The sequence below is a fragment of the Euphorbia lathyris genome, chromosome 1 (genome assembly GCF_963576675.1).
Source record: "Euphorbia lathyris chromosome 1, ddEupLath1.1, whole genome shotgun sequence".
NCBI classification, from domain to species: Eukaryota; Viridiplantae; Streptophyta; class Magnoliopsida; order Malpighiales; family Euphorbiaceae; genus Euphorbia; species Euphorbia lathyris.
The window spans coordinates 141,764,626-141,789,436 of NC_088910.1; the positions used below are offsets into that span (position 1 = coordinate 141,764,626).

The following is a 24,811-nucleotide window of genomic DNA, read 5'->3' on the forward strand; positions in this document are numbered from 1 at the left end:
ATCTGTCTTCTGCTTGTCATCTTGTTATTTGTTATTCTGGACAAAGCTATCTAGTTTGCCAGCTCCCAGCAAGCTTCAGCGTGGTGGCCAACCAAAGGGTGGTAATAATCTTAGATTGGGTACCCCCTCAAATTTGACCACTGGAATATTTATATTACTTGTACTAAAGTCCTGTTTATGGAGGAAGAACCCCGATTTTTGTCTTTCTCACGATCTCGATTGTGAGATTCGCCTTTGGTTTTATGTGATGGAGATAACGATTCGCGGCGTATGTCATCTACCTCCATGAATGCTTTGCATCGTTCAATTAGATTCGCCATATTGCGGGGTTTTCTCCGGATCAGATCCTCCTGTAAGCTTTTACAGGTTGTATTTTTGGCCAATGCTTCTGCAGCTGATCCACCGCCGCCTGAACCGCCTATATGTAATCGGTCATGACCTCCCTGGTTTTCTACGGGGACATGACCAATGTCTCCTGGTCGGGAGGATGATGGTGGTGGGCCGGTACTCCGGGGTGTATCAATAGGCCTCTTACTACGTCAGCGTATTGGAGAGGGAGGTGACCTACCTCTGTGAGAAGAGCCTTGTCTTCGTGGCGAAGATGTTTTACGATGCTTCTCATTCGAAACTGACATTTGCACAGTTTTGTAGTTAGCTCAAGACATGAAAGTTTTGTTTATCCAATTTGGCAATTCATCAACCCATAATGACCTTAATAGTTAGGGACAGTTACATGATGATCACAAATTGATTTAATATGTTCAATTCTCTTACGTCGGTAAAAGAAATTCTAATAATGTCAGATAAACAGTTTTTATATGAATAAACACATCCTTGTAAAAAAGGGAATGAAATAACTGTTTGACAAAACAATATTCAAAAATATGAATTTTTGATATTAAAAGTACTAAATAGGAGAAAAGCCATATATAGATGGTGAATTGTACAAGGAAAACCAAATATGATTTTTTTTGCAATTTCTTCTAATAGTTATATGCATGTTCACCCAAAAGACCGACCAGATCTAAATCCTTTGCAATTACATGAGCAATTTTATGATACTTTAATATCAAATGACAAAATCACATTGAATGGATGATTTTTTCCTTTTGTAAATCCCAAGATCACGGGTCTTATACATGCGTTTGTACTGATTCAATGATAATATCATATTACACTTGTCATGCATAAAAATATGAGGGCATAGTAAGCATGCAAGGTTTAATGAAAGATTTGCGTCTATGACTTCATCTTTTACAATTTATTAGATTTATCATAATAACATGTAACGATATTCATAGCACTTTATAAGAGTGAGGGATCTCAATTTTCTTTAATAAAAAATGGAATAAGAAATGGGAGGAAACTTATCTTTTTCATCATAAAATTCCAGATTTAATGTAGAAAACTCTTTCCCACCAATAAATGGAGAACCGTATCTTTGGATAGATTTGTTGTACTGATTGAGCCAAAGTTGGAGATTGTGATTTCTATTCTGTTGACTCCATTATTTTGTTCTTTGTGAAACTCTATACAATCAAGATTTTGTGATCTTCTGTTTGTTAGAGATCCACGTTCACCGCACCAATTGATAACACGGGAAAAAATCCTTGATCAGAGCACGTCCCTGTGAGGCGCCGTTGGGATCGGCCGGGGACACTCCGATGCCAAAGTCAGTAAGGAAGATCAAGAGAGCAAACTGAATTGACAAAGAATAAGTGAATGTGTGTACCTTGATAGCCTAGGGATGTAGGCTATATATAGTTGGGGAATTCGTAACCTCTAGGTAACTAGAAAGTCTCCATTAATGCTCATTTAATGGCGGTTACAAGTTACTCTTAACCTGGTGGTTTAAGACTATTAATGATTCATTTAATGATCTTTATGGCCGAGTTGGCGGTTAGCCGTTACTGTGATGAATCATGTGAAAGAGGAGATTCGCCTCATAGGTTCGCCAGCGGATCTCACTGAGCTGAATCGTGGAGATCCGCCATCTGGTTCTTCTTGCGGCGTTCTCAAGGTGAATATCCCTTTTGGTCCTTGGGATAATATTCTTTGATCCGTCAAGGCATATGTACGCTCTCCTTGAGAGATATGGCGGGTCTCTGCTACTTGCTCTTATTGGGCGTATCTCGTTATGGCGTATCTCGCCATGGTCCACGTGGCGTGGCATAGTGCTAGAAACTCCTTCTTTTTCCTCATTATTTGCATATTCTCCCCTGCATTAATTATCATTAATGCCACATTAATCATGTATAAATATCTCTTTTAGAAGGAATAATGGTTTGCCATTATTTCTATTAATTTTCCCTTATTCTTTATTCAAGAATAATTTGGGTTGTTATCATACTCTATCCAATCCTTCTTAATGTCCCCATCAACTTTCCTAATTCTCATAGGTTTGTCTTCCATAAATCAATCTCTATTTTTAAGAAAAGACAAGTTCATCGTTACTAGTTTTGTCTCCCATAAATCAATCTCTACTTTTACAAGTTCATCATTACTCTAATCATTGGATACTAATTTTAAGGAAGTGTCACATCAATCAATAACTTTTTCAATTTGGATCCATTGAACAATTAAATATTTAAACATTAATTAATTAATGTATCATGTAATAAATCAGCACTTTCCTTGAAAATTTAGAGTTAAATTTGCCCTTATCCTTAAATTTGCCAATTTATCACAATGTAAAGAATAATATCATTTCACTCTCAACGTTTATGAAACAGTACCAATTTAATCGGTAACAATTTAATTCTAGATAATAGAACTTGATATATCAACGTTTGTGAAATGGTACCAATTTAGTCCACAGCTTGTTACCCATAACAAAATTAATACCAATTTACAAAGGTTGAGTCTGAAATAGTACTATTTTATACGTTAGGCTAAATTGATACTTTCCTACAAATTTTAAGATCATTTTAATACCTTATAGAAGCAACAAATAAAACACAGAATTTAGTTAAAAACAGAAGCAACAATGAATTATGGGAATTTAGGATCTAGGTACGCCAAAGGGATATCTTTGGAGTTGACAACAAATTTCTCTGTATAGACCTAATTGATGCTTTTGATAGTTTAGTGTCCTAATTGACTTTAAAGCTTCAGTTTGAGGATCTAAATGGAATGTAAAATGCCATTAAACTAGAAAATACCAATCACAATTCACCCCTTTATAACGTTCCCATCTCTCTTTTTATGCCAGTTCTGCTAAAAAGTTAATTTTGAAAAAAAGGTACTGCAAGACATGGACACAGCTGCCCAAAATTATGACTGAAACACACCGTTTAATCTGACCAATCAATTATTAATTTCATGTTTTAATTTCTGTGACTTGCTCTATTGTTTATATCATTGTTATTCTTTTCAGCAATATTTTTTAACTTGTACAGATATGACTATCTTTTTCATTATTAACACATTAATCAAATGCATGAAGTGGGTGGATTAGGTTCAATTAAATTATGCACAAATTGATTTCATTTATAGATGAAAATTGCAATAAACAGATCTAAATAAATGTAATAAATTATTCCAAATAAAATTTAGGCACAATACTCATTTTAACTCTTAAACTAAATCATCAAACTTAATTAGTACCTTAAACTATCAAAATCATCAATTAAGCTCTCGAGTTAAGCAAAAATCATCAATTGAGTCCTTATGTTATCCTAAAATAGAAACTCTGATTATTTGATATGGACTATAATGATATCTGTGTTGGTTTAAATTGAATTTAGGGAAGAAAGTCTGAAACTGTTCAACTTAATTATTTTCGAGAGGACTCAAATGATAATTTTTGCTTAAAATAAGGATTTAATTAATGATTTTTACTTAGTTCAGAGTCTGATTGATGATTTTGATAGTTTAAGGTCATAATTAACTTTTAAGCTTCAGTTTGGATATTCAAATGTGTATTATACTTAAAATTTAATGTTTGATCCAGTGGGAAAAAATCTACTACTGCATAATTGGTGAGAAAGGAATATAAAAATAAAGTTGTCCCTGAAAGCAAGGCCATTTATTTACTTTAGCAGCTTTTAATCTGCTAGGATCAGCTTTTTCCGTATATACTTAATTAATATTAAAATATAAACATACGGAGAACAAAGTCTGAAGAATGTTACTTTTATGTTGGGATAAAGTTTTAAAAAGTTAAAACTATATATACATATATATACCTATTAATTTCGATTTTGACTATAAGCACATTCCAATCATACAATTTTATAATAAGTTCCAAATTAAAAAAATAAAATTTCCGAAACAATAAAAAATTTAACATTCCGAGACATCGAAATCCTAATTCGAATTTGACACTTTTCGTTTTTTTTTTATATTCCTAAAAAGTTCATTTTTTTACTGTTTTGATCTCAAACCAAATATTCAAAACCTGAACTTTAAACATTTCAAATTAATGGTTCAAAATTAAACCCTAATTGCACATGCGTTGCTTTTTTTAACGTAATGCTTGATCAGATGATTTTTTTTAAATGTTTTAATTTCGGTATCAAGTGAATTTGGATCCTCTAAGAGCAAGCTTATTATTACATTTCAACCATTAATCAGGTCAAAAAGTAAAACTAATGGTTTAAATCCATTCATTAGGTCAAAGAAAACTAAATCTGCTTTTTGAGGCCCTAGCCGGAGGAATTAGGCCAAACGAGGGTGGGGCCCAGTGGGTTTTTACCGTTGGCCCGTTTCCGATGAAACTAGGGTTCCGGGACCCTAAACCTAATTCGACGCTTCTCGCTTTTTATTTATGACGTTTTTCTCCCCTTTTCCGTATCAAGTGAATTTTGATCCTCTAATGTTTAGAGCCTATTATTATTACATTTTAACAGTTAATTAATTAGGTCGATAAGTAAAAATAATCATTAATTTGATCAAACAAAAATAAATAAATAATAATGCATTGAAAATTAGGTTAAAACCGCGCAAAAATCACTAAATCGCGTTTTTGACACCCTAGACGTCCGAATTTGGCCAAACGGGGGCGGGGCCCACAGCTTTTTTGTGGGTTTTGACCGTCGGTCCGTTTCCCATGGGAATGGAACACCGGAACGCCGAATCCCTAACCCTAATTTGCCGTTTTTTCGGCTTTTTCGAACGTTTTTCGGCGTTTCGAGTGAATTTGGATCCGCTAAATATTAGAGCTTATTATTACATTTCAAGGATTAATTAATTAGGTCAAGAAAATAAAATTTAATTGGTCAAAATCCATGCAAAATTAGGTTAAAAAAAATAATCCATGCAAAATAAGGTTAAAAGCGCGCGCGAAAATAACTAAATCGGCTTTTTGAGGCCCTAGACGGAGGAATTAGGCCAAAAGAGGGTGGGACCCACTGCCCTATGGGCCGTGGGTTTTTACCGTTGGCCCGTTTCCGATGAAATTAGGGTTCCGGGACCCTAAACCTAATTCGACGCTTCTCGCTTTTTATTTAAGACGTTTTTTCCCCCCTTTTCCGTATCAAGTGAATTTTGATCCTCTAATGTTTAGAGCCTATTATTATTACATTTTAACAGTTAATTAATTAGGTCGATAAGTAAAAATAATCATTAATTTGATCAAACAAAAATAAATAAATAATAATGCATTGAAAATTAGGTTAAAACCGCGCGAAAATCACTAAATCGCGTTTTTGACACCCTAGACGTCCGAATTTGGCCAAACGGGGGCGGGGCCCACAGCTTTTCTGTGGGTTTTGACCGTCGGTCCGTTTCCCATGGGAATGGAACACCGGAACGCCGAATCCCTAACCCTAATTTGCCGGTTTTCGGCTTTTTCGAACGTTTTTCGGCGTTTCGAGTGAATTTGGATCCGCTAAATATTAGAGCTTATTATTACATTTCAAGGATTAATTAATTAGGTCAAGAAAATAAAATTTAATTGGTCGAAATCCATGCAAAATTAGGTTAAAAAAAATAATCCATGCAAAATTAGGTTAAAAGCGCGCGCGAAAATCACTAAATCGGCTTTTTAAGGTCCTAAAACGTTTTTCTCTCAACGAATTCAACAATTTATTCATTTAATGAAAAATTAATCTTAGTGAATCCATGTTAATAACAATTAAAACCATTGGAACCACTAAGCTATTTTACAAAATTAATGACGAACATTACTTCAATTTAATTCTCAAGTAATTATCATTGAGAATTTAATACGAATTTTCACAGCTTCATTAATATTGCACCAGAAAAATCTGTTATCATGTAATATTCTTGCAAGATCAAGATATAGTCAAGCAATAATATAGAATTAGTATATTATCAATCAAATTGATGAATTATTCGACAAACATAACGTTGGAAATGAAATTTAGGATCGAGAAACCATTTACACCCATGCTTATGGTAAAGGTTAGTCTTAAAGCCCTTGAGTTTTTTTTTTTCAATTAGATCACTGGTTAAAAAGGCATCAGAATGATGACATAGCTTACACGTTAGCATGAGTTAACTCGGTTTTGTTTTGTTTTGTTTTCATAAAAATAACGGACATGTGACTCCTAGGTGACGCATATCTGGATGTCACTTATCGGTTCGGTCTGAGATCTGAGTTGACTCATACTAACATATCACTCATGTCATTATTTTTATGTCTTTTAATCACTGAAATCGTAAGAGTGACTTGATTGAAACAAATTGAAATTAAGTGACTATTTTGAGACAATCATGTAAGTTCAGTGACTAATAGTGCATCACAATTGAATTGTAGTTGGATGAAACAATTACCGACTTAAAACTAATTGAAACCATCGTGACTGAAATTTATTCTAGTATTAAATTAATGGTGATTAAAGCAACTTAAAGTTTACTTTGTTTATAATAAAGTAACAGTATATAAATTTAATTTAAACATTAAATATTAGTACTTCTTAATTTTTCAACTAATAAATATTAAGAAAAAGAAATTTGGAGAATGCAGGGACTGATAAAGATTTTGTTGAAATAATAAATATATAATGGCTTAATACATAAATAACTCCTGAACTTGGTCAAATATTGCAATTGCCCCCTTCAACCTTCAATTGTAACAACTTACCCTTTAAATTTGTCCAATTGTAAAACATACCCTAAATTGCTGACATGGACTGCAATTGAAGAAACACATAAAATACAAAAGCTGCAACATTCGTGGAGTGGGATGATCCGATCTTTGGCGTGATACGAATCTAGGGAAACATTTTTACGGTTGCTCCAAATAGGAGTGAAAGGAAATATAAATACCGTTTTCTTACAATATAAATACGGGATAATACGGTGAAAGGAAATTGCCACCTCTGCTCCAAAATATCCCGTTTACAACCCTACTCTAGTCTCAGCTTTTGATTGCTTGTTTATGGCGGAAACTGGCGGAGCTTCCATGGTGGAAACCGAAGGAAGGTGTGATTCAGAAAATGAAATTAATAGAATCAAATCGGGCGAAGAAAATGAAGACCGCATTAGTGCCTTACCGGATGTCCTGATTCACCGCATCCTCTCCCTTCTGCCGACAACCGATTCAGTGAAGACTATGGTTTTATCCAAATCGTGGAAGTATCGATGGACTCGTGTATCAGTTCTCAAATTCGTCTATAACACGTGTATTTATAATGGTATGTCTATCGATCAATTTTCCAATTTCATCGATAAAACCCTAAATCTCCATGATGATTGCTCCAATATCGACAAATTCGTCATCAAAATGACAAGTTACTCTGAAAGAATTCCTAACAAGGATCGGTGGATACGTTTTGCTGTGAAAAAGCATGTAAAGGAACTCATTGTGTTTCTCACTATCAACTCCCCGTATCCCTTGCCAGAATTTCTTTTCAACAATTCTTCATTAGTTAAATTGAAGTTACTTTATTGTGATCTTATGCCGATTGGAAATGTAAATTGGGGATCTGTCAAGATTTTGCGTTTATATGATTGTGCACTGCAAAAGGGAGGGATTGAGAATGTTTTATCCGGTACTCCTATGCTTGAATACTTGGAATTACACCGCTGCAATTTGTTTGATGCTGTTGTTATTGCTTCTAAAAGTGTGAAAATTCTTCTTTTGGATTCATTTAATTCTAATAACATTGAAATCTCATGTCCCAATGTTGAGAGATTGAGAATTTCAGGTCTAATAGGGCTTACATCTCCTAAATTAATGAATTTGCGGTCTTCAGTTTATGTTACTTTTGATTTTTTCTACGATTACGACCGAAACGACTACAATGTACAACACTGCATAAATTTGGTTAGTCAGACTATTATGCAGGTTCATCATGTTGAGAAGCTAGATATTGGGCCTTACTTGATGAATGTAAGTTTTTGAGCAAATATTTTAATGTTTAATATTAGAAATTCAGTCTCAATGAAAGTTGTTTTAAGTTTAATTTCCTTTTAATAGATAAATAATAGCATTTTAAATTTGAATTATTCATTAGCATTTTTTTTACTTTGAAGGTTCTATCATTGTATTCTAAAGATTGCATAGAAGGTTTGCCAGATTGTCTGACTCAGCGAATCCTCTCCTTTATACCGTCAACAAAAGAGGCCTTTAAGCCTAATTTTTATTATAGGTGGGAGTGTAAATGGACCGACGTCTCTATCCTAAATTTCATTTCAAACGGTACGTTTGTCTGATAATTCATCAATTTGATTGACAATATACTAATTCTCTATGATTGCTTGACTGCAGAGAAACTTGTTATCGACTCCAAAGATATCCCTTTGTGTAAGCTGTATTCTAGATTGTCATTGTGGATTCGTTTCGGTGCCAAAAAACATGTAAAGGAGCTCATTTTAGACTGTGATGGTTTTAATTTGGAATCATGGGACAAGTACGAATTGTGGTCTTCTTTTTTCAACAATCCTTCATTAGTTAAGCTGAAGATGTGTGCTTGTGAGTTTATGCCGAACGTGAAAGTAAATTGGGAATCTCTTAAGAGTTTGCAGTTAGATCATTCTGAGTTGGGTAATCAAGCGATTGAGCATGTATTATCTGGTAGTCCTTTGCTTGAATGCTTAGAATTATGTTATTGTGGCTTTCAAGGGGCGCTTGTTGTTGCTTCTGAGCATTTGAAAACAATTCTTCTAAGGGAATTTGGCAAGAACTGTCCTCTCCTAGAAATTTTATGTCTGAATCTGGAGAGCTTGAAAATAAGGGGAAACGTGGGTTCTACATCTCTTAAATTGACGAACTTGCCTTCTTCACTTCATGCTAATTTGGATTTGTATGTCTTAGAATCAGATGATATCAGTCTTGATGACTCTGCGGATTTAGTTGAGGAGATCAGGAAGCACATTCTCCATGTTGAGGAGCTAGAAATCGAGTTGAATAGGTTGAAGATAACTGTTTGAGAATTATTTTATTACATCTTTGCATTCGCCAGGATCAGAAATCCACCTGATTTCTTAATATAACTATCTAGAGCTAATATTAGAATTTAATCTCATTTCTTAATCCACCTGAAGTTGTTTAGTGGATGCTTAGCTGCAAATGTATGAATGATTCAATCTGATACTATTTTGGTGCAAATGAATGAATGATTCAATGTGTTGAACTAATTTGGTGCAAGACTTGATTTCTTGCTTTTACTTTGGTTACAGTTTTTAAGATAGTAAATCTCTTGCTTCTTTCTTTAATGATTGTGAGTTTATGTTCCTTAGAAAATCGGCTAACTGTAAATGAGCCGAACCGCTCATGAGCGGCTCAATGTTCGGTTCGGTAAAAGCTCGATTGATTTATAAACGAGCCAAGCTTGAGCACACCAAAACTTGGCTCAAAAGAGCGCGAGCAGCTTCCGTTATCTATTACAATTTCTGAATTTTTTTATTACTATTTTTTTTCCAATCTTAGATTACACAAATCTGGTTCCGATTTTTTTTTCTCAGAGGTTGAAATATTGTAGAATGTTACCGTATTAATACTGATATGAGATCGGCAGCAGCGACCCGATACCTGCATTAATCTTCTTTCATCAAATTCATTATTTTAATCTCACCTACATGCCATTGATACAGCGTCAGTTTATGGCATTTCATATAATGCTTACGGGTTCTATTTTAGCTGATGTGGTTCATGTTTGGTGTATGTAATAAAATACTATAAGTTATAGAATGTGATAACTTTTGGGTGAAGATTGTTAGGCCCGTCTAATTGATTTGTAATGTAGAGCTGGAAATTTCTCAGAAGCAAAGTCTATTTCTCGTGGTTCAAGTTGCTGAACAACTTTTCGAGCTAAATCAACAGCATGACGGAACCTATAAACAGTTGTCAAACATGTATGCTGCAGCAGGTGGATGATGTGGCAAAAGCGCGAAAGTTAATGAAGGATCGAGGGGTGAAGAAGGAGCCTGGTTGTATTGTAGCTGTAGATTTATGGCTTTTCGAATGAGGTTATGGAGTTCATTCTTGATTCAATTTGCATCCAATGATGATTTTCCAGGTTTGCGAGACGCTCAATGTAAAAATTTAGGAAGCTGTTTGAAATCTTCTTACTGAATCCTTATGTGACAGATTTACTACCAATGAGGGACGGCATTCCTGAAAACGTTACCTCCTAAAAATGTTCTGTGTTCCCAATTCGTTGCTTCCTGAAAACGTTTAAGGTTTATTTCTTTTCTCACATTCTTTAACCCTCCCTTCTCTCATTGGTGATTCTCTTTCTTTAATGGCTCTTTATTTCTTTTAATTGTTTTCTTTTCTATTAGAATTAGGTTTGGACGAAGGATTCTGCTGTGAGCTTTCTTTTCAAAGGTAATCTTCTTTCTAATGTTCATTGTCATTATGCAGTATACTTTTAGAAGTCTGATCTTATTCTCTCTTTTTTTCCTAATTGCAAAATGAAAATACATTTATTCTTTCGCTCACTATTTCATGTTGAATTCTGTTTTTTTATGTTAAATTTTGAAACATGCTAAATTTTGGGATTAATTCTGTAAACTTTATGATTTTAGCTACTCATTTACAGTGGATCTGTTCTGTTTATCTGAATTATGGATTGACAGGAATTGTTTATCTGTCTTATACTATTCCCAGAAGATGAGTTGTTAGTGTTTAATTGTATCATAAGCATTTCATGCCAAGCGTTTCACCGTTTCCGGCAGATGTGGGAAATGGAAATTCTTACCACACGTTTCTGGACACGTTCCGTAATTATACAAAATATGAAATACGTCTCTCCGTTTTTAAACGGGTTCCTTTGCCTATTTCGATTAAGATTAGGGAAATTGGAACTTTCTATTTGACTGATAATTTCTTCATTGTATCCTTCAATTTAAAGAAGGTCTAATGCTCTTCGATCCCCCTTAACTTGTCCAAATTGGTCATTTTACCCCTCCAACTCATCGAATGTCCTATTTAGCCCCTTAACTCATGGTTTTTGGGAAAGTATCAATTTGGGTTCCACGTACAAAATAGCACCAATATAAGTTTAACCTTTAAAAAAGGTATCAATTTAGGCCTCAATAACGGATTGTAAGGGACGAGAAATACCACTTTTATGGAGTTAAGGGGTCAATAAGACATTCTATGAGTTAGGGGGTAAATGGACAAGTTGATGGGGTGAGAAATACCACTTTTATGGAGTTAAGGGGGTAAATAGAACATTCGATGAGTTGGAGGGGTAAAATGACCAATTTGGACAAGTTAAAGGAGCTGGGAAGCATTAAGCCTTTAAAGAACTTATCTATATTTCATTCTTTGTTCTTGTGGTTTATTATCATGTTTTTATATTGGTTTTGTTTTTGTCTGGTCATAAGCAAGGGTGTTTTTTTGGTTTATTCTTTAACTAGTAAAAGAGTATATATATATTTTTTCTACGTCTCCTGTTCCTCAGGCCCGCGCCTTACGTTGCTCCTTGAGCCTAGGTTCCAAGACCTCTTAGCGACTTATTGCACCTTGCGCCTTTAAGAACTATGCTCAAAATCTTTTGCAGCTTTTGGTTTACTCATTTCGGTAAGGATTTATTTTTATCTACTTCTTGAGCTTTTTTATGATTCAAGTTTCAGTTTCAATTAAATTTGCCTATTTTTTCCCCAAGTTTTATACCTTTTTGCATTTCAAGAATCATCAACAACAAAAGAATATATTGTTCTAATAATTCAAATGATTCTTATTCCTCTATCGATACTGTTTTTTTTGCATTTTTAGTTCCATTTTTTTTATCTGTTGAGTGTCTTTGAATGAGCCAATTTCAAATTTACAGAGCTCAGCTTCATATTTTTTTTCTTCAGAAGGACAAGAAGTTTAAGGACGGAGAAGTGCAGTATATGCGAACACGCCAGTTGTTGCTGAAACCTGTAGAGCATGAATACCCTGATACTCAAACTGCATGATTCTTCCGATGATAAAGGAATTCGGACATTCTGGGAAATCATTCAAGTAAGTACTCATGTTAACCCTTTCTATCAATTATTATTTTTTTTTTTTTTTACTTTTTTGAACTAATTAATTTTACCCTTTGACCTGATTAATTTTACTCATTGACCTAATTAAATTAATTATTCTCTTTGACCTAATTAATTTTACTTATTCACCTAATTAATTAAACGTTGACATGCAATAGCTAATAAACTCGCTTTTAGTGTCAAATTAGGGTCAGGATTTCGGGTCCGTATTCCCATCAGAAACGCGCCAACGGGTCCGTATTCCCATTAGACCTAATTAATTTGACTTCTTCACCTAATTATTTAATTAATTAAATATTGATATGCAATAATTAATAAATTCGCTTTCAGAGCATGCAAATTCACTTCATATATCGAAAAGAAACGTTTATCAAATTTATTCTTATTTAAAAAAATTACATTAATATATTAAGTACCATCTTCTTAATTTAATCCTCATTTATTATCAAAAGTACCATCCCTACTTTAAGTCACACATCATCTCCACAATTCTCAATCATTAGCTCGTAATCTTCTCAATCATTACCAATCATTTCAAGTGGATCCATTTTTCATCAAGTACACCAAACTTTAGTTTCGCATATGCGAACTAAATATTCATCAAGTAAACCAAACTTTAACTTCGCATGCTTCGCATAATATCGAATCTGCGAAGTCAGACGGGAGGGGGCGAGACGCGCGTAAATATTGAGGGTATTATGAGAAAGTCACACAAAATCAGTCTAAATATATAGTAGGTTGAGTAAATGGGTTAAATATGTAAATGGACCTCCAATTTGACCTACTTTTGTAATTTTCCCATATATTTAATTAGTTATTACCTTAATCAGTCAAATAGCGGATTTCTATAATCCCCTCTCAATCTTAATCCTAGTATAGTGAAATAATAAAATAAAATAACATTTGATGGCAATTAAATATAATTAAATTACACAAATAATAAAATAAAATATTGCATGAAAATACCAATTCCAATTCATCCCTTTACGGAACTTTTCTCTCTCCTTTTTTGTGCCACTTCCGCTAACTTTGGAAAAACCTGCAACAACAGACAATATTGACACAGTTCCCCAAAGTTATAATTAAAACACATTTAATCCCACCAATCAATCATTGATTTCATATTTTAATTTCTTAGGTCCTTCCCTAATTCAGTGTCTAATCATTGTGAGTTTCTCTATATGAAAATCTTTTTTAGTAGTAACACATCTATCAAATCCATGAAATGAGTGGGTTAGGCTCAATTAAATTAATTATAGTTGAGTTGAAATAAAGCCCGGCAAATAAAAGTGTCACGTGTCAAATTAAGGTTTATAGTTTTTAGGGTTTCAGAACTTTATTTCGATTAGAAACATGTCAACAGTTAAAACCCCTAAATTTATTGTGGGTCTCATCCTCTTTTGGCCTAATTCAGGCGTTTAGGATATCGAAAATGCGATTTAGTTATTTTCACGTCCTTTTAACGATTCGGAATCAATTATAAACGGGTCTAGATAAATGAGTTCAAGAATTAAAGTTGTTTAGAACCGTATTTTGTATGAAACTACTATTTTTTATTTTCCGAATCACAATTTCCAGAACTTTTTATATTTACTGATGACTTAAAAAACGTTAAAAATTAAAGATTCTATACAATAAAGAGTTACCTAATATATAAGCGGTGATTTTAGTTATCTAAAATAATTTATGATTTAATTGGAAAAGGAAATGGGACAGAGATTGTCCTATGTATAGTAATTTATTTATACTTTAAACTTGTACATAACGCGCACAAAATCATACCATTAATTTATATTTAATAGGAATAAGGTACCAAAATAGACATATGGTTTTTGGAAAGTATTAATTTAGGCTCCACGTACAAAATAACACCAATATATGCTTAACGTTTAGAAAAGGGTATCAATTTAGGTCTCAACAACAAACACGCCATTCCTATTACTCCGTTAAGTTTTGATTTCTCCCTCTACTTACAATTAGCAGAACTTAACTGAGTAATAGAAATGACGTATCCAATCTGTTGTTGATACCTAAATTGATACCTTTTTCTAAACGTTAAACCTATATTAGTGTTATTTTGTACGTGGAGCCTAAATTGATACTTCCCAAAAACTATAGACCTATATAGGATTGCTAATTAATATAGGATTCTTTTATTTCAACTCAATTATAATTAATTGAATTCAACTGAGCCCAACATTAGTCCATGTAGTTGATTAATGTGCTAATACTAAAAAAAAATGCATGGATTCACATCCATTTTCAATATTTAAATTACACTATAAATACAGATTACAGTTAGAAATAAAATAAGTGCACTTTAACTTTTCATAAATCTGGTATTTTTTGAAACTCTTTAAAATTCCCTTTGAGAAAGTGGGGTCCCTAACCCTAATTTGACGCTTTTTGCTTTTTCTTTAAGACGTTTTTTTCCCTTTTTTTCCGTATCAAATGAATTTTGTTTTTAGAGCTTATTAATGCATGCAAAATTAGGTTAAACTGCACGAAAATCCGTAAATCGCATTTTTGAGACCCTAGACGTCCGAATTTGGCCAAACGGGGGTGGGCCCACAACTTTTTTGTGGGTTTTGACCGTTGGTCCGTTTTTGATGGAAATGGAATCCCAGAAAACCGAAACCCTAATTTGTCACTTTTCGGCTTTTTCAAACGTTTTTTCAGTTTCAAGCGAATAAGACAATGCTAAATATTAGAGCTTATTATTATATTTCAACAATTAATTAATTAGTTCAAGACGTAAAATTTAATTGGTCGAAATCCATGCAAAATTAGGTTAAAAAAATAATCCATGCAAAATTAGATTAAATACGAGCGTGAAAATCACTAAATCGGCCTTTTGAGGCCCTAGACGGCGGAATCAGGCCAAAAAAGGGTGGGGCCCATTGCCCTTTGGGTTGTGGATTTTTACCGTTGGCCCGTTTCCGATGAAAGTGGGGTCCCGAGACCCTAACCCTAATTTGACGCTTTTCGCTTTTTCTTTAAGACGTTTTTTCCCTTTTTTCCGTATCAAGTGAATTTGGTTTTTAGAGCTTATTATTACATTTGAACAATTAATTAATTAGGTCAAGAAGTAAAAATAAAAATTAATTAGGTCAATCAAAAATAAATAAATAATATTGAATGGAAAATTAGGTTAAAGCCGGGCGAAAATCCGTAAATCGCATTTTTGAGACCCTAGATGTCCGAATTTGGCCAAACGGGGGTGGGGCCCACATCTAAGCTATGGGTTTTGACCGTCGGTCTGTTTCCGATGGAAATGGAATCCCAGAACGCCGAAACCCTAACCCTAATTTGTCGCTTTTCGGCTTTTTCGAACATTTTTTCGGTTTCAAGTGAATTTGGATCCGCTAAATATTAGAGCTTGTTATTACATTTCAAGAATTAATTAATTAGGTCAAAACGTAAAATTTAATTGGTTGAAATCCATGCAAAATTAGGTTAAAAGCGCGCGTGAAAATCACTAAATCGGCTTTTTGATGCCCTAAACGGCGGAATTAGGCCAAAAGAGGGTGGAGTCCACCGCCCTTTGGATGTGATCTATTACTAATTTGTGATGAAAGGACGCATATGTGAAGTGTAGACAATAAGATTAATGACAGAAAAGACAGTTTGATGAATTATTTCTCAAATTGACCCAATTTATCAATGTTATGGGATAAAATGGTTTTTTATTACCAACGTTAGAGGTAAAATTGCTCCTGATACACCTTATCCCTTGTATTATTTATTATATTTATTGGATGAATGGAATATCCTCTATTTAGTTTTCCCTAAAAATGAGCTATAAATGGGATAATCATATTGTATTTGTATAAATAGAAAAAAAAAGGACAAAATGTGATGAATTGTGGGAAAAGACTTGGTTGGGTATGTACTTTATTGATGATTATGATTAACTGTGTTGTCCATGGATGGCAGGAATTTGGACACATGTGTCATAAAGAATTGCATATCGTCTGCCGTTGTAGGAATAATTCTGAAATTTATGAAGTTTCAATTAAAGGATTATGAGATTTTGTGAAGTTTGAGATCTCTAGTTACTTTTTTTTTTGTCAAATAATAATAATAATAATTTGTAAAGCAAGAATTTATATAAAGGATAATTTATAAAATCAGTTTTATTTCGTTGTTCTACATTCGAAAGATTCCTGATGTAGTAGAATGACTGATACGAAATGATTCTTTCTTTTGTTTTGCTATTTGATATCATGTTGTTTCCTCGAGAGATTCAATCTATCTGAAGATAAATGTCCTAGTCTTGAGTATCAAATATTATCTTTATGGGATAAGGATAACGTTTTTGGGAAGTGCAGATTTAGCCTTGACTTATGAAATGATGCAAATTTAACCCTAACATTTCCAACTAAGATCAATTTTAGCTCTACATTACCAAAAATTTGAAAAAAAAATGGTTTGCCTGTTATTTAACTGTCACATCAGACCTTCCAAACAAGTTGTTCAATTGCTTGAAGCAGTTTTATTTGGTTATTGGTTGTAACTATATCACTAACATAGTAAAACGTTTTAGATACTTTGACAATTTTGAGTGTGATTAACTTATATGTTGCTGACTTAGTTGTTTGCATAAGAGGTTTTTTTGTAACTGTGTTAGTAACAAATTTAATATTTTAGACATAATTGATGTTTGGAAGGTTTGTTATGACAGTTAAATAACAGTTAAGCCATCGTTTTCAATTTTTGATGGAGAATTCCTTTTCAACCACATGTTGAAATAAGGTTGAATTGTTACTTTGAAATGACCATTTCATGGTGGTGTTTGAACATAATCGTTGATGAAGAATTCCTTTTGAACCACAGCTGAAACAAGGTTGAATTCTAGGCCATTGTCATCCCTTGTTACTTTGAGCTTTTTCTGAAACTGAGTTGAGGTGAACCGAGAATAATCATCTACTATTGTTAAAAAAGATTATAACCTTGAAGAGAAATAGATGTTGACCTCCATATGTATGTCCATGTGCACCATTTCATAGATTTCTGATGCAGTAGAATAGGAAATTACGGGGTTAAATGTATCATTGGTTACTGAACTTACATGGTTGTCTCAAAATGGTCAATCAAGTTCAATTTGTTTCAATAAAATCGCTCAACTTTGAGTTTTGTTTCAGTTAGGTCACTCTAACGATTTCAGTGATTAAAAACCATTGAAATGATGACGTAGATGACATGTCAGCATGAGTCAGATCAGATCTCTGACCGAAACAACACATGAGATCAACGTGTCATGTGTCGTTTCAGTCAGAGATTTTAGTTGACTCATGCAGACGTGTCATGTAAGCCATCATTCTGATGCTTTTTAATCACTGAAATCGCCAAACTGATTTAATTGAGACAAAACTCAAAGTTCAGTGACCATTTTAAGACAACCATGTAAGTTCAGTGACCTATGATGCATTTAACCCGAAAATTATGCTTTCTTTTGTTTTGCTATATGATATCATGCTCTTTACTCAAGAGATTCAATCTATCTGAGGATAAGTGTCCTAGTCTTGAGTACCAAATATTATCTTTATGATGCAGTAGAATAGGAAATTACGCTTTCTTTTGTTTTGTTGTATGATATCATGCTGTTTAGTCTTGAGTACCAAATATTTTCTTTATGGATAAGGATCAAATTTTGACACTAACATTTTTGAAAAAGTGTAGATATGGTGCAAATTTAAGCTTGAAGAGAAATAGATGGTGAACTCCATATGTGTGTCCATGTGCACCATTTCATAGATTTTTGATGTAGTAGAATAGGAAATTAAGCTTTCTTTTGTTATGCTATATGATATCATGATGTTTACTCAAAAGATTCAATCTATCTGAAGATAAATGTCCTAGTTTTGAGTACCAAATATTATCTCTATGGGATAAGGATCTAATTTGACAGTAACTGATAGAGAATATGCTAATAGGCATAAGGGTAATATGGGAATTGAGGGACACGTGGTTTAGGGTCGGACTAGTGAAGAGAGAGAGTGGTAGTTAGTATATAGGGATAAGGTACCAAAATAGACCTATGGTTTTTCTGTGAAGTATCAATTTATGCTTGACGTATAAAATAACATCAATATAGTCTCGATAATGGAACGTGGCATGTTATTAATATTACTCCGTTAAGTTCTACTTAAAGAAGTAATATAAATGACGTGTCACGTTCCGTTATTGAGACCTAAATTGCTACCTTTTTAAACGTTAAGTCTATATTGGTGCTATTTTATACATGGAGCCTAAATTAATATTTTCCAAAAACCATAGACCGATTTTAATATCTTATCCCTAGTATGTATGTATGTATGTATATATATAGGGTAATTAATTTATTAGTCCCTGTATTTTGATAAAACACACTGTTTAGTCCTTGTATTTTTAAAAACACATGGTAAGGTCCCTAACCTTTTTCTCAGTGAACTGTTTAGTCCTTCCGCCTGTTTGTTAGATTTTTTACCATTTATGACTTCGGAAATGACTAAATTACCCTTTACTATTTACCTTCAAACTTTAGAAGAGGAAATCCAATTTAGAAGAAGAAGCTATTTGTATGGAAAACAAGAAAAATAACAGACTTAATGCTTACGAATTTGAACGATTAAGAAGAAAATCAAGAAGAAGAACACTCAAAGTTGATTTCAGATGTATTAGAGTTTAAAGGAAAGGAAAATAAAGGAAAAGAAGAATGCAAATCCAAATTGACTAACAAAATCTTCATGAGGGTCTGACGGCAGGGACTAAACAGTTCATCGAGAAAAACGTTAGGGACTAAACAGTTCATCGAGAAAAAGGTTAGGGACTTTATCATGTGTTTTTGAAAATATAGGGACTAAACAGTGTGTTTTGTCAAAATATAGGGACTAGTAAATTAATTATCCATATATATATATATATATATATAGCAGTAGGGAGAGAAGGAAATGATATGCAAAATCATGTTGTTGAGGGTTGAGTTTAGGCTTAATTCATTATTTATCTTTGTCTTTCATTTTATTAGCATTGTAAGTTCTTCAATCTTCTTCTCTGTGTTTGTATTTTGTTTCTATCACCGACGTTTTCGAAAAAGTGCAGACTTAGTCCGTGTTTGTATTTCGTTTCTATCACCAACGTTTTCGAAAAAGTGCAGATTTAGTTCTAACGTATGATATGATGCAAATTTAATCTTAACGTTTCCAATTAAGATTAATTTTAGCTCCACGTTACTGAAAATTTGAAAGAAATGGGCTGACTGTTATTTAATTGTCACATCAGATTTTCCAAACAAGTTTGTTGATAAATGGGATTAATTTCATATATTTTTTTATTGGGCTGACTGTGTTGGTTGATGAGACGAAAGAAGGAGTGGAGAGGAAGTTGGAACTATGGAGAAAAACTCTAGAATCTAGAGGCTTTAAGTTGAGCCGAAGTAAGACAGAATATTTGGAGTGTAAGTTTAGCGGTCATAGGAGTAGGGAGACAGGGACAATCACCCTAGATGGGAGAGTTGTTCAGGCCTCGGATTGCCCGGTATTTAGGATCTATTATCCAAACGGATGGAGAAGTAGATGGAGATGTTGCTCATAGGATTAAAGCTGGTTGGGCGAAGTGGAAGAGTGCTACGGGTTTCCTTTGTGACCCCGGCATGCCTAATAGATTGAAGGTAAAATTCTACCGCACGGCAATTAGACCAGCATTGTTATATGGTATGGAGTGTTGGGCAGTGAAACACTGTCACATCCATAAGATGTCGGTGGCGGAGATGCGTATGTTGAGATGGATGTGTGGTCATACGAGAAAGGATCGGGTGAGTAATGAAATAATTAGGACAAAAGTAGGGGTCACATCTATTGAGAATAAAATGAGAGAAAACCGACTAAGGTGGTTAGGCCATGTGAGACGTAGAGCGCTTGATGCGCCGGTTAGGAGAACCGAAGAGTGGCAAAGGGATGTAGTGGTGAGGGGTAGGGGGAAAACCTAAGCAAACTTGGAGGAGGGTGATCGAGAGTGATATGAGTTTACTAGGAATTGAGGAAAATGTGGTAGTGGATAGGACGGAGTGGAGGGAGCGAATTTGTGTCGCTGACACGACTTGATTTTACGGTTTTATATGATGGTTCATGTTAGCCGACCCCGAATCATTTCGGGACTAAGGCTTTGTTGTTATTGTTGTTGTTGTTTGTTGTAACTATCTCACGGTAAACATTTTAGATACTTTGACAATTTTGTATAGATACTTTGACAATTTTGTATAGATACTTTGACAATTTTGTGTGCGGTTAATTTATATGTGGCAGATTTAGTTAGCATCTGTCATTACGTAAGCAACAAATTTAATATCTTACACATAATTGATGTACGGAAGGTTTGATGTGAAAATAGGCTAAAATTGATTTTAAGTTTTTGAGACAAATCTAAAATCCAACCCATTTCATATGTGGGGTCGAACATGTTTGGATTGACTAATTCTCAAATATGTGTAGCCAAGCTTAACTCATGAGAGACGAGTTTGGATGGGGGTGGGAGGGCCAACAGGTCTTGAACAAGTTTTAAGTTAATGTAAGTTAACAAATAATTTTGTGCAGGAGTTAAATGCACCATTCACCGTTGGTCACTGAATTTATATGGTTGTCTCAAAATTGTCACTCAATTTCAATTTGTCTTAATAAAATCATTCAATTTTGAATTTTATCTCGATTAGGTCACTCTGATTATTTCAGTGATTAAAAATGATCGGAATGATGATGTAGGTGATACATCAGCATGAGTCAACTAAGATCTTTGACTGGCACACATATGACATCCACGTATGCGCCACACTATGAAAGAAAATTAGTTTTTTTTCATTAAAATAACCGACACGTACTGTCACGTTTCGTTCGGTCAAAGATCCGGCTTGACTCATGTTGACTTGTCACCCATGTCATTATTTCAATACATTTAATTGCAGAAATCGACAGAATGACCTAATTGAGACAAAACTCAAAATTGAGTGATTTTATCTATAAATAGATTATTTTATTCGTATTATATTTGCATGGTTGTCTCAAAATGGCCACTCAAGTTCAATTTGTCTCAATAAAATCACTCAACTTTGAGTTTTGTCTCAGTTAGGTCACTCTGACGATTTCAGTGATTAAAAAATATTGAAATGATGACGTAGGTGACATGTCAGCATTAGTTAGCTCAGATCTCTGACCGAAACAACACATGAGATCAACATGTTATGTGTCATTTCAGTCAGAGATTTTAGTTGACTCATGCAGACGTGTCATGTAAGTTATCATTCTGATGTTTTTTAATCATTGAAATCGCCAAAGTGACCTAATTGAAACAAAACTCAAAGTTGAGTGATTTTATTGAGACAAATTGAAGTTCAATGACCATTTTGAGACAACCATACAAGTTCAGTGACCAATGATGCATTTAACCCGGAAATTATGCTTTCTTTTGTTTTGCTATATGATATCATGCTCTTTACTCAAGAGATTCAATCTATCTGAGGATAAATGTCCTAGTCTTGAGTACCAAATATTATCTTTATGATGTAGTAGAATAGGAAATTATGCTTTCTTTCGTTTTGCTACCAAATATTATCTTTATAGATAAGGACCAAATTTGACACTAACGTTTTTGGAAAAGTGTAGATATGGTGCAAATTTAACTTTGAAAGAGAAATAGATGAACTCCATATGTGTGTCCATGTGCACCATTTCATAGATTTCTGATGTTGTAGAATAGGGAATTATGCTTTCTTTTGTTTTTCTATATGATATCATGTTGTTTACTCAAGAGATTCAATCTATTTGAGGATAAATGCCCTAGGATCGAGTACCAAATATTATCTTTATGGACAAGGAACAAATTTGACACTAAGGATGCAAATGGGGCGGGCGGGGCGGGGCAGGGAATGCATTTCCCATCCACGTCCCCGACTAATAGGGATTCCCCATCCCCATCCCCGCAAGTTAGACGGGGACAGATTTGTTTCCCATCCCTGTTTAAAAACACTTTTTCCCTATTCCACATCCCTGTCCCCACGGAAAATCACCATTTATATTTGTTTTTAAAAAATCAGTATATATTTCTTTTTTCTTCTCCTTTCTAGTTGTAGGTTTTTGTCAAAAGAATGACAGAGATACTATGCCTTTAGTTTAGTTTACGTTAGGAAAAATATCCATTTAGTCCTTGGCTAATATTTTAATTATCCCATTTAATTTTTTATTTGAAAATAAGTATATTTTTTTTTGGTAGAAAAGGAAAGGAAAGCAAAGCAAAACAAGCAACTACACCGGGATTAGCCTAGGAAAGCTAACCCCAATCCTATCCTCTAAAAGAAGAGGAGAAAGAGCGATAGGGGGAACGGTAAGGGTAGAAACACCTAACACCCCCTCATGGCCTGCCGCCGCCAAGTGATCTGCAACACGGTTCTGCTCTCGGAAAATGTGGCTGAACTCAAGGATATCAAATGAGGGGCTAAGCCTCTTAATAGCTTTAATAAGGTTGCGGCTATGAAGACCCATGGCATGACTACCCAAAATCATATTGATGGCCTCCAAATTATCAGACTCCATAGAAAGCCTCTTAACACCCAGCCTAATCGCCAGCTGGATCCCAGAGAGAATGCCCCAGAGCTCCGCAGAGAAGGAAGAACCCAAACCCAAATTCTGGGTAAACCCAGAAAGCCAGGCGCCTCCCGCATCCCTAAGAACACCTCCGGCAGCAATCTTACCATTACTGAGGCAGGAACCATCAGTATTCAGCTTCACAACCCCCTCTCTCGGCCTGCTCCAGCTCACGAGGTGGACATCACTACTCGGGAAAGATCTGGCAAGGGACTCACCTTTGAAACTATCAATAATAGATGAGAGTTTCTTCAAGAAGAACTCATCTAAGTTAGGCAAAAACACAGCTTTATTATCAAAAATCTCCTCGTTCCTCCATTTCCACACTTGATGACAGATAATGGCAAAGAAAATGTCCTCATGCTCCATATAAGACAATAACTTTCCCCTAATACCATCTGAGAACCAGTCGTTCACAGAATGGGATATGAAGGAAGAGAAAGTATGATGAGGGAGAATTTTCTTCCAAACCTCTTCACTCTTAGGGCAATCCCTAAGAGCGTGGCACAACGATTCAACATGGCCTCTACATCTACCGCAAGCTCCAGAGGTCGCCAAATGCCTTCTGTATCTATCTGAGTTAGTAAGTAATCTGTCTTTAACGCCCAGCCACAGGAAGCTCCTCATGCGGTAGGGGATTTTAAGGGACCAAATGGTCTTCCAAATATCCGAGGGATTATCAGTCCTGTTAAGGGAAAACGCTTCAAAAGCAGATTTGCAAGAATAGACTCCATTGTTAGTCAGCGCCCAGCAATGCTTATCCATGTCTTCCTCTTGATTACTCACCTTCACTCCTCTAATTCTAAGGAGAGTCTCAAGGCTAAAAAAAGAATCAAATTTAGGCCAAACCCAGTCCCCTTCAGAGTCCACCACATCGGCTAACCTCCAGTTTTGGATATCACTAGGCGGGGGGGAAGTGCACACATCCACTAAAGGTTTATCCCCAATCCAGGTATCAAACCAGAAGCTTATGGACTTACCATTACCCACATCCAGACCAACCCCCGAGCAAAACTCAGTAAAAACGGCGCTAAGCCCTTTCCAGAGGAAGGAACAATTGATAACTCTCTTTCGGGCCCCCAAAGATCTTATCTTTTCGATACTTACCACAAAGAAGGCGAACCCAGAGAGAGGAGGGGCATTGCCACATTCGCCAAAGGAGTTTCATTAATAAAACTTTATTATTATCCTTAGCTCTCCTAATGCCCAAACCCCCTGAATCTTTGGGCTGACAAACCTCACTCCAAGGCACCAGGTGGATCTTTCTTCCCTCCGCAGCTTCCCCCCACAGGAACCTTCGGTTAATCTTATCAAGATCATTAAGCACAGGATTCGGAAGCTGACAAGCCTGCATGATGTGGTTGGGAGCAGCGGAATTCACAGATTGAATTAAAGTCAGATGGCCAGCGAGGGAGAGAGTCTTGGCTTTCCACGTGGCACACCTCGTATTGGCTTTGTCCAAAGTATCTTTAAAAGAAACTTTAGACACTCTCTCACTATGGAGAGGAATCCCCATATACTTCCCAAGAGAATTAGTAAGAGAAATACCAGACAAATCACTTAATCTTTTACAAATTCTCGGATTCATATTCTTAGAGCACATCATCCTAGATTTCTGGATATTAAGTCTCTGACCAGAGGCCGAACAAAAACAATCCAGAATATCCATAATGACACTCAACTGTTCCTTATTACCTTTAAGAAAGATAAGGACATCGTCCGCAAAGAATAAGTGGGTCACCTGGGGACAAAAACTGTTGATGGCCACCGGGTGGAAACTCCCAATATCAATGGCATCTTGAATAAGG

General features: G+C 34.8%; 1 protein-coding gene and 3 long non-coding RNA genes across 4 annotated transcripts; all 4 read left to right on the forward strand.

Annotated features, from left to right (window-relative positions):
- The first annotated feature begins 7,276 nt into the window (after nucleotides 1-7,276).
- LOC136216436 (uncharacterized) lies at nucleotides 7,277-8,548 on the forward strand. The gene is made up of 3 exons (XR_010683313.1): nucleotides 7,277-7,601; nucleotides 8,243-8,299; nucleotides 8,443-8,548. It is a non-coding gene; the product is annotated as an uncharacterized lncRNA (long non-coding RNA).
- A 14-nt stretch (nucleotides 8,549-8,562) lies between these two features.
- Nucleotides 8,563-9,508, forward strand: LOC136216420 (F-box/LRR-repeat protein At5g02910-like). Its single transcript, XM_066002986.1, has 2 exons — nucleotides 8,563-8,608; nucleotides 8,678-9,508. The coding sequence occupies exon 2, from the start codon at nucleotides 8,872-8,874 to the stop codon at nucleotides 9,337-9,339; it is 468 nt and encodes a 155-aa protein (XP_065859058.1). The 5' UTR covers nucleotides 8,563-8,608; nucleotides 8,678-8,871; the 3' UTR covers nucleotides 9,340-9,508.
- A 671-nt stretch (nucleotides 9,509-10,179) lies between these two features.
- LOC136216458 (uncharacterized) lies at nucleotides 10,180-10,723 on the forward strand. The gene is made up of 3 exons (XR_010683315.1): nucleotides 10,180-10,427; nucleotides 10,499-10,590; nucleotides 10,693-10,723. It is a non-coding gene; the product is annotated as an uncharacterized lncRNA (long non-coding RNA).
- Nucleotides 10,720-12,320, forward strand: LOC136216447 (uncharacterized). The gene is made up of 3 exons (XR_010683314.1): nucleotides 10,720-10,738; nucleotides 11,820-11,938; nucleotides 12,217-12,320. It is a non-coding gene; the product is annotated as an uncharacterized lncRNA (long non-coding RNA).
- Nucleotides 12,321-24,811: the final 12,491 nt, after the last annotated feature.